This window comes from Triticum aestivum, chromosome 4B (genome assembly GCF_018294505.1).
Source record: "Triticum aestivum cultivar Chinese Spring chromosome 4B, IWGSC CS RefSeq v2.1, whole genome shotgun sequence".
Classification (NCBI taxonomy): domain Eukaryota; kingdom Viridiplantae; phylum Streptophyta; class Magnoliopsida; order Poales; family Poaceae; genus Triticum; species Triticum aestivum.
The window spans coordinates 670,326,845-670,337,451 of NC_057804.1; the positions used below are offsets into that span (position 1 = coordinate 670,326,845).

Here is a 10,607-nt window from a genome sequence, read left to right on the forward strand (position 1 = left end):
GCTAAAAATAGGACATATGGGGAACTTGCGACTAATGCATGTTTTATGATCTGTTGTAAGGGTACTAATTGGTCTCTTCTGCTGCTTATCAGAGATGGGGGGAAGTAGCCACCGCTGCTCTACGGCACCGCAGTAAGAGTTGGATGCTTCCGAGTTCTTCAGTATCATACTTGGGACTTCAGTATCATCCATGACGCAGGTATATAAAACGAGAGATCTCCCCTTCACTCCTCTCATTATGATATCTGTTGTTTGCTACATCACTCATTGTCCCAAACTGCAGAGGTTGCCTGATAGTTTTATGAACATGCTGGGTGAAGATCTGCCAAATAATGTGAAGCTGCGACAGGCCGGCAGCAGGATTCGCAGGCAGTGGGATGTGGAGTTGGTGATCAAGGAGGGCCACATGTACTTGTCTCGTGGGTGGGAGAAGTTCTACCGTGCCTACAACTTGAGACTGGGGTACTTCCTTCTCTTCAGGTACGACGCCGCTGCCACCATGCGCATTGTGAAGGTGTTCAACGCAACTATGTGTTGCATGCGCTACGCTGACGATGATGATGCCGGTACGTTCTGCCTCTTCTTATTCCTCAACATTTGGCTTTGTCTCACATCGATTGTTAACAGTCATTGTTGCATTTGGACAGGTAATGGGAGCAGCAGCAACGACACTGGCTATAGCGAAAGCAGCAGTGACTATGGCTGTAGCAAAAGCAACACCGATTCTGGCTTTAGCGAAAGCAGCAGCGATTCTGGCAGCAGCATAGACAACAAGAAGGACCAGAGTGGGGATGATCAGGAGCTGCAGGATGACGATGGGCATCAGGCTGAGGGTGACCTAGCGCTGGTGGTGGCTGACCAAGGGCAAGAGATGGTGGTGGCTGACCATGGGCAAGAGATGGTGGTGGCTGACCATGGGCAAGAGATGGGGGTGGCTGAGGATGACCTAGCAATGGTCGTGCCCGTCTTGCCTGAAGGTGGCCTCGCGATGGTGGTGGTGCGTGACAATGACCACGCACCGGTGGTGGCGCCGGCGATCCCACAGCTGGGCGACATGACCACGCCAATTGTGGTAGAAGACTACATCCCACTGCCTCCACTGCCTCCACCGCCTCGCCGCTCTTGGCGCATCAGGCTGAGGAAGGAGAAGGAGAAGAACAATGCATGAGAACTGAACTTTGTCAGGTATGTCAGATCTCCAAAATGATATATATATATATATATATATATATATATATATATATATACTTAGTTACCTATGTTATCTCTAATATGCTTAGTTTCCTATAGGTTAGCTTCATTTTACCTATGTTGGCTCTAATATGCTAACTTAGAGCTTATATGCTTAGTTTCCTATAGGTTAGCTCCAAAATAACTTATGTTAGCACAAAATGATCAAGTTTACATAATAAGCTTATAGTCTTTTTCTTATTCTTCTTCTTTTCCAAAATGACATAGGTTAGCTTCATTTTACCTAAGTTGGCTCTAATATACTAAATTAGAGCTTATATGCTTAGTTTCCTATAGGTTAGCTCCAAAATAACTTATGTTAGCACAAAATGATCAAGTTTACATAATAAGCTTATAGTCTTCTTCTTATTCTTCTTCTTTTCCAAAATGACATAGGTTAGCTTCATTTTACCTAAGTTGGCTCTAATATGCTAACTTAGAGCTTATATGCTTAGTTTCCTATAGGTTAGCTCCAAAATAACTTATGTTAGCACAAAATGATCAAGTTTACATAATAAGCTTATAGTCTTCTTCTTATTCGTCTTCTTTTCCAAAATTCTTCTTATTCTTCTTCTAGTGTTCTTCTTCTTCTAGTATTCTTCTAGTCTTCTTCTTCTTCTTCTTCTTCTTCTTCTTCTAACTTCTTGTTTATCATTTTGCAGATTTGATTTAATTCACGGAAGCTTGCATGGATGGAGTGCTTCTTTTCAATTTGTGTTTTTATTTTGTATCAATGTGAAACTTTTCTGAATTGATGGGTAACGTTGTTGGATGAACAATGTGAAACTTTTGTAATATGTAACGATGGAACTATGTGTTGGCTATGTATGTATATATGATGGAACTTGTGTGTTGGCTATGATTGTTATATGGATGCTTGTTGTATATATATGTGTTGGATATCTCATATGTGAAATAGTGACCTGAGATTAAGAAAAAACAAAAAAAATTAAAAAAATTGTTACTAATGGCGCACTACCATGTGGTGCGCCCTTAGTATAGCAGACACTAGTGGCGCACTGTGGGCAAAACTAATGGCGCACTGCGTGGTGCACCATTAGTATACCAGATACTAATGGTGCACCAGTGGTGCGCCATTTGTAAAAAATACTAGTGGCATGATACTAATGGCGCACCAGTAGTGCGCCATTAGTAGGCAAAACCGGTTCGCCATTAGTAGGCCTTTTCCTAGTAGTGAGTGATGATCGATAATTACAGGTAATGATATCAACGAGAGCACTACAGCTAGCTTGAGACTTAAATTACAGAAAGAAAGCACTGACAGAAAATAGCAACTGACGAGAGATTTGTCGATTGCGTCTGCTTTGAATAACTGAAATAATTCTGAAAACTCAACCCACAGATCTTTCTCATGATAGTAATGCTCTTCCTCGACTTTCACCATGAGGGACTCTCGATTGGTAGTCTTGGTAATATGCATGTACCATTGATGCAATTCATAGATTCTCGTTGGGAGCTTCTCGACCTCCTCAGGCTCGAGCATAGGTTCGCCGCGGACATATTTCCGTGCGACATCCTCCTCCATGAGCTTATCTTTCATGGGCTCGAGCCATAGAAATTGATAAACATTATCGCAACCAGCCTCGGCAGCCATCTGTCTTCGATAGTCGGTTATCACCACCCCATCCCTGTTCGTGCCCACATGTGTTGGTACAATGAGTGGGGGGGTCGATTGCACCATCTGTTTTCCCAGCTGGGGAATAGTTTTCCCGCTTTTTTGGCCAACTGCTTCTTTGCTCCAGCTCGAGCTCGCCTTATTTCTCTTTGCTTGATCTAGCTTCTTGAGTGTGCGCTCATAGTCTGAGGCAACAGGCTTGGGAGCTGGTTTTCTAGCCATACGAATAAAGTGATCAACGACTTCATCGGGGTTTCCGCGTAAAATGGGCTTTCAAGTCCTCCTTGACTTTGGCATCGATTTCCTCTAGAGTCAAGTCGTAAGGTCTCTTCGGAAGAGGCGCGAGGTTTGGACCAAATCCGTATTCTCGTCTCTTGCTTCCTCTTGTACCGCTAGACGCCATAGCTGTGGTGGCTCTCTTCAAGTGTTCCCTAGGCGGCGAAGACAGCTCACGCTGTGCAGGAGCACTGGGCTGACGCGGTGCCGGACTTGGCAGAGGAGGACTGGCCTGACGCGGTGCAGGACTTGGCAGAAGAGGACTGGCCTGACGCGGTGCAGGACTTGACAGAGGAGGACTGGCCTGACGCGTTGGCGGAGGAGCGGGAGATTACTGACGCTGGGGCAGACTTGGAGGAGCGGCAGACTGTTGACGCTGTGGAGGACTTGGAGGAGCGGGAGACTGTTGACACTGTGGCGGACTTGGAGGAGCACTGGGCTGAAGTGGTGTCGGTGGCCTTGTTGGAAAGATGATGCAATCTTTTCTCCATAGAATGATACGATGTACGGCCTCTCGCAGTCTGCACTCGCCGTCACCTCCATGAATGTCAAGTAGTAGATCCGAATATAGTGGCACCACTTCATCAACCATGACACGAGCATATTCATCTAGAATCTTGTTGCAATGGTAGGTTGCGCCGGTTGGGTTTGTATAAGCAATTGCATCTGCCACCTTCATGGATATGTTCTTCACTTTTAAGTGTAGCTCACAATTAGTGTTCTCCATGATTTCATCCACAGGGTATTTACACTACAAGAAATATGTCAAGTAGTGACCTTCTCTTAGTGACCCTAGCTGAATTGGTCGTAAATCCACGGACATTTCGCTTAGAAGGGCTCAAACCCTGAATTGCCTTAGACCAAATGGTCATAAAAGCAGACAAGAGTGGTCCATGACCTTATTTCTACCTGATTACGACCAATATAAATGGTCATGAGGTTGTGAACGTGGATGCATTAGTACTTATTGCTATGACTAGGCGCCACCTCATCAGTTTTGCCTATGTGTCATGTCCATGTGTCAATTTTTTCCCTAGGTTGTGAAGCAACCTATATTTCTATTATTCCAAAAATTCCCAAAAAATTCTCATAAATTGTTTGGATCATATCTTCATCAAATATGTCAAAAACCTTCCTTGCCTAGTTCAAAAATAACTCAACAATATTCATTTTCCTATTCTGTTCAGAGCAGCACTTTGTGAAGGAAGTGTTATTTATATATTCTTGATTTCCCTAAAAAATTGTGAAGACATTCTTCTTAGTATATGATCATCCTCAGCCAAAACTCACGCCCATTGGCCATGTGCGTTTCCCGTACCGCTAATCAAACACTTGGCTACTAATTCATGTTTGAGCATAGTTCGGTCTCCTCATGAGAATCTTATGTTATAATTTTCTTCCTAGCACCTACCGGCGGAGTGTCCAACCCACTAGACATGCCTAGGCCGCCCAGAACACATGGCAACGCCACGGTCACGCGGTGACCACGCGGCGGGCATGCGAGCTTATGCGCTCTAGAGTTGGAGCCCTCAGACACTGTCCAAACCTCGATGTCTCGCCATCAAACCATGTATTTCTGATTAAATAGATACTTATTTACCTAGAAATGATTTTTGGAAAAAACAAAGAGCAAACTATGAGGCACCTGCAGTTCAAATTTGACCCGCTTCCAACTGAATCGACGGGAATTTGTCTTTTTCACCAGAGGTGGATCAAAACTTTTGACACCCAATCATTTTGTGAATTGTGCATTAAATATGGACTGGTATTTTATAAAATTGATTAGGTCCAATTTTGCAACAAATATACGGTAGGTCCTTCACAAAAAAAACTCATTTCGGGCACTCGGAAAAAAGGAAAATGTATTCTCCGTGAAAACAAAATGAAAACTCCCTTAGGCAACATTGTTTGGAATTCCAAGATGTACCCTTGTGCACAATATGAGATCACTTGAACAAACTATGCCATGAATGTGTCCATAAGATTGATCATTTGGCTTGAAAGCCATGAATCTTCACGCATGATAGCTCGTTTCTGAGAACACTTTTTTAAAAGAATTGTCGTATTACAAGTTTATTATTTTTTCTGGAAACTTGGTCACATATAATGACACAATGCGAAGGTTTTCCAATTTTTTGATTTTTTTGAATTTTTTATGCCCGTTTCAAAATGCGGTCAAAACGGCGGGCTTGACCGTTCCTAGCTAGTGGTTGAATCTTGGAAAGCTTTTGATGTTTCTCTTATTAAATAGATACTTATGTACCTAGAAATGATTTTTGGAAAAAATAAAAAGCAAACTATGAGGCAGCTGCAGTTCAAATTTGACCTGCTTCCTGCTAAATCGGCGGAAATTTGTCTTTTTCACCACAGGTGGATCAAAACTTTTGACACCCAACCATTTGGTCATTTGTGCATTAAATATGGCCTAGTATTTTATAAAATTGGTTAGGTCCAATTTTGCAACAAATATATGGTAGGTCCTTCACAAAAAAAACTCATTTCAGGCACTCGGAAAATGGAAAATGAATTTTCCGTGCAAAGAAATTGAAAACTCCCTTATGTAACATTGTTTGGAATTCCAAGATGCACCTTTTTGCACAGATCATTTGAATAAACTATGCCATGAATGTGGCCATAAGATTGATCATTTGGCTTGAAAGCCATGAATCTTCACGCATGATAGCTCGTTTCTGAGAACACCTTTTAAAATACTTATCGTAGTACAAATTTATTATTTTTCCTGGTAACTTGGCCACATATAATGACACAATGCGAAGGTTTTCCAATTTTTTGATTTTTTTTAATTTCTTATGCCCGTTTCAAAATGCGGTCAAATCGGCGAGCATGACCGTTCCTAGCTAGTGGTTGAATCTTGGAATTTTTTTGGTGTTTCTCTGATTAGATAGATACTTATGTACCTAGAAATGATTTTTGGAAAAAATAAAGAGCAAACTATGAGGCAGTTGCAGTTCAAATTTGACCCGTTTCCAGCTGAATCGGCGAGAATTTATCTTTTTCACCAGAGGTGGATCAAAACTTTTGACACCCAACCATTTAGTCAATTGTGCATTAAATATGGCCTAATATTTTTTTAGATTGATTTGGTCCAATTTTACAACAAATATATGGTAAGCCCTTCACAAAAAAATCTCATTTCGGGCACTCAAAAAAAATGAATTTTCCATGAAAAGAAAATGAAAACTCCCTTAGGCAGCATTGTTTCTAATTCCATGATGCACCCTTGTGCACAATATGAGATCATTTGAACAAACTATGCCATGAATGTGGCCATAAGATTGATCATTTTGCTTGAAAGCCATGAATCTTCACGCATGATAGCTAATTTCCGAGAACACTTTTTTAAAATAGTTGCCGTATTACAAGTTTATTATTTTTCCTGGAAACTTGGTCACATATATGACACAATGCAAAGGTTTTCCAATTTTTTGATTTTTTTTGAAATTTTTATGCCCGTTTCAGAATGCGGTCAAAACGGCGGGCTTGACCGTTCCTAGCTAGTGGTTGAATCTTGGAAAACTTTTGATGTTTCTATGATTAAAGAGATACTTATGTACCTAGAAATGATTTTTGGAAAAAATAAAAAGCAAACTATGAGGCAGCTGCAATTCAAATTTATCCCGCTTCCTACTAAATCGGCGGGAATTTGTCTTTTTCACCAGAGGTGGATCAAGGCTTTTGACACCCGACCATTTAGTCAATTGTGAATTAAATATGGCCTAGTATTTTATAAAATTGAGTTGGTCCAATTTTTCAACAAATATATGGCAGGTCCTTCACAAAAAAAAACTCATTTTGGGCACTCGAAAAATGGAAAATTGATTTTTCGTGAAAATAAAATGAAAAATCCCTTTGGCAACATTGTTTGTAATTCCAAGATGCAAACTTGTGCGAAATATGGAATCATTTGAACAAACTATGAGGCAGCTGTAGTTAAAATTTGACCCGCTTCGTAGTGAATTGACGAAAATCCCACCTAGTATGAAACTACCTCTAGTTATTTGAGGGAACCGTATGTAAACACTGTCATAAAAGAGAAGGGAACGTACCGCCGGGTGTCGTGGTGCTGCGTTGGATCTCCCCGACGCTGCAATGGAGCTTCATCGGGCACCGTGGTGCTGCGTTGGAGCTCTTAGCACGCCGTTGAGAGCTGTAATGGAGCTTCATGGGGATGTTATCGGTGCTGCGTTGAAACTTTTTCATGCTCGGTGCTGTCGTGACATATTGATGTGATCGAACGATAGCCAATGCGCAGATCTGGCGGCTAGCTAGGCAGATGATTTATAGACAAAGTCATCTGGCTGACTCGTAGTTTTTTGCTTATTGTTAATCGATTAAGACCAATTTACATGGTCATAACATCATCAAAGCCTATACTTCCTTCTGATTGGTGGATGGACATGTCACGCGGATCAAGCATCACAGACCGTCGGATACTCCCAGATCCAACGGCCCACACCCCCCTCACCTCTCACCCCTCGTCCCATCCGCAGCCCAACCACCCAAACCCTACCTCCCCTCCCACTCCAGCCACCACTGCCCCCTTCTCCCTCCCACCCAGGCCCCGCGCCCACGACCCCAACCCCACCCCCTTCTCCTTCCCTCTTCCCTCAAATCTCGATCTACCGCCGCCCCCAGCCCAATCACACCGCCACCATCGACGACCATCACCGTAGACGAGGTCGAGGCCGACCCAAGATCGAGCCCATGCCCAGACTCGCGATGTGCACAACGGGGATTCACAGGCAACCCCACACAAATCAGGACCTCGATCTGGATCGAGCAGGCGCTCTCCACCGACGGGGCTTGGGCTGGCCGGTGTCCCACGTTGACGTCCTCCTCCCTCCCGCTCCCGGCAATGCGCTCGGTCTCCGCAGCCGGCCTCACCTCCATAGTCACAGGTACTTTTCCTCACCCTTCTCCCTTTCTTGGTCCTCTCCTCTCTGCTCTCTCTCCCCCATTTGGCTTTGACTCACTGGATTCGCTACTGCTGGGAGGTCCATCGAGCAGGATCTGCATGGAGATGGCACGGGTGCTGGCGGCACATGGGGCACGGAACCCACGTCTTCATAGCCGCCTGGAACCTCACCGCCACCGAGACCATGCACCAGGCCGTCCTGGCCGAGACCCCTGGCGCGAGCGTGGACGTGATGGAGCATCCGTCTGCAAATTCTTATTCCTCGCTGTGATGGAGCGGGATGTTGAGAGGGATCTGTCCACAGAGCCATCCCTTTCCCTCCTTCGTCACCTCCGTCCGCAACTTCGCAGCCGACTTCGCTGTTAGGGGCCTACCGCTCAACATCCTCATGTACATACTACTACTCCCAATCATGCACATCTAATAGTTCAGGTTCTGTCAGCGATTGCCAAGACCATTTAGGTTCAGGTTCAGCGAGATGGCTCTCTGAACCATGAGTAGGTAGCACAACGCATGCCTTGCCGTCTGATAGTAGTTGTGCTACGGTTGTACTACTGTACCATGTGTTCCTACTACTAGCTCTAGTCGTGGATGCTGGGTAGCTCCCTGTTTTCTCTATTTTTATGTAATCCTAGATAGAACCATGCAACTGTGGATGAAAAACACTGCAATTCAATCTAAAATTGTCATCATGATCCTAGCAAATACTCCTCAAATTACTGTAAATTGTTGCATGATTAGGGGCTAGTGTAGATGCAAAATAAGGTTGCACTTTTATAGGAGATAAGCCACTGATGTTGGATGCTTGGTAGTTGTCTTGTGTTGTGTGCATGTTTGTACTAGCAGTATGCCCGTGAGCAACAAGCATACGATTTGTGCCTATGCTCTACTGTATTGGCCTCATTGGTCATCGCTGATTGACCAGGACTATAGCTTATTCCTTCAGCGTACTATCGCTTTCTCAAGTCAACTCAAGCAACAATTCATGTGGCTCGCTCAATCGGGTGGGCGGCGTATTTATTCAGTATATTCTCTGAAATTGCAAGTTCTGAAATGTATCATTTTTTGTGCAGTGAGAGAGCTGAACGGGGCGAGGCTGGAGGCATCGGTGAGGGCGTACGATGGCGCCGGCCAGAGCAAGGTGTCCAACAAATGGTTAGGATGTTACCTCCGCCCGTGGGTTTGCGATTCCCCTCGGTACGGGGGCGGTTTCTCTCTTACCTCTGCCCACGGGTTTGCGATTGGCATGCCTAGGCTGTTTAGGATGTTAGTTTAGAAGTAGATTTTGGCTTGGTGGTTCCTTAATTACCGTGTCCGCTGTAGATTGCGTGGTTAGCCTCTCTATTCTGGTATTGGATTTAGATGATGTAGTCTGTTTTGATTTGAACCCATATACTGCTGTTGTCAAACTACTATTGTCATTAACCTGATGTTGCTGCTGTTGTAGGAGAAGAAGGAGCACGCCCAGGAGAAGAAGGAGCAAGCCCAGGAGAAAAACAACGAGCAGGAGAAGAGGGGGGCAAGCCCAACTTAAACTATTGTTGTTTATGTTGTTACACGCTTGTTGATCCGTCAGACTCCACGGGTGCTCCGCATCATCCACACATGTCAGTTTTATTATCAAAATCTGAACTGTAGTAGTCATAATATTGGGTTGTTGGGAGCCTCACCTTTTTGTGCACAATACATTTAGCACACATGTCCACACTAAGTGCTTATGAAATAGCTATGTGTCCTACACAATAAGTGCTTGTTCATGTTTGGTTTTCCCTAAACTTTGTTTGTATGCTTGAGAGCAAATTAAGTTGATTCTTTGATCGAGCACTAAGACTATGCATGGAACATTAGTTTTTAAGATCTAAAACTGCTTGTCGTTCCTGTGATGATGTAGTTTAGTAGATCTCAACTGAACCATGTCTGTATTATGTGCCAGTGTAGCTGTACTGATTCTTTGGTTTTCATCCGTGCAACAGAGGACAAGGGCGTCATGGCCAACCAAGGCGCATGGTGCTCGCAAGCGACGAGCGGAGGTTGTTTGACATCGGCACAGAGGAGGAGGAGGGGCACGGACGGAGGACAGAGCACCTCTCTTCTTCCAGGTTCTTCTCCTTATCTTCACTTAATGTATGTGCCTGTGCTGCAGCTCACCCATGGTCTTGTTTGTCTTGTAGGTTAGTGAGCAGCTTCAGGAGGAGCTCAAGCACGACCACCAAGAGGCACCACCGCAGCAACAGGTAGCACGTTCATCTCCACCTCCCTCTCCCTCTGCTCCCAATCCTTTTTATTAGATTATGTTGAGTACATTCTGAACCCCCTGATGTGACACAAGTATATGCACATGCTATGATTTAAGTGTTGCTTGTGTATGGTAAATAGGTTGAGCACCCACCGCTGTTTGATACTATTTTGTTTAGGATTCTGTTCCTCTATGCGTGTAATCTCCAGACCATGATCAAGCACACACACACGGTTGATTTGCATGGAACGATTACTACTAACTAAAGAAGGAAGCAGACTTCTTCACATAAA

At 44.1% G+C, this 10,607-nt stretch overlaps 1 protein-coding gene across 1 annotated transcript; it reads left to right on the plus strand.

Moving 5' to 3' along the window:
• Positions 1-8,274: 8,274 nt before the first annotated feature.
• LOC123090450 (uncharacterized) lies at positions 8,275-10,316 on the plus strand. Its single transcript, XM_044511744.1, has 5 exons — positions 8,275-8,468; positions 9,152-9,233; positions 9,526-9,597; positions 10,012-10,085; positions 10,250-10,316. Exons 1-5 carry the CDS (start codon positions 8,359-8,361, stop codon positions 10,314-10,316), a joined length of 405 nt encoding a protein of 134 aa, XP_044367679.1. The 5' UTR covers positions 8,275-8,358.
• Positions 10,317-10,607: the final 291 nt, after the last annotated feature.

What these genes read in the sequence shown, in the direction of transcription:
- LOC123090450 (XM_044511744.1), top strand. Translation starts at nt 8,359, where the DNA reads ATGTTGAGAGGGATCTGTCCACAGAGCCATCCCTTTCCCTCCTTCGTC. An exon ending in CTACCGCTCAACATCCTCAT is followed by an intron (nt 8,469 to 9,151) that starts GTACATACTACT and finishes TTTTTTGTGCAG; the next exon opens with TGAGAGAGCTGAACGGGGCG. An exon ending in ACGAGCAGGAGAAGAGGGGG is followed by an intron (nt 9,598 to 10,011) that starts GCAAGCCCAACT and finishes ATTATGTGCCAG; the next exon opens with TGTAGCTGTACTGATTCTTT.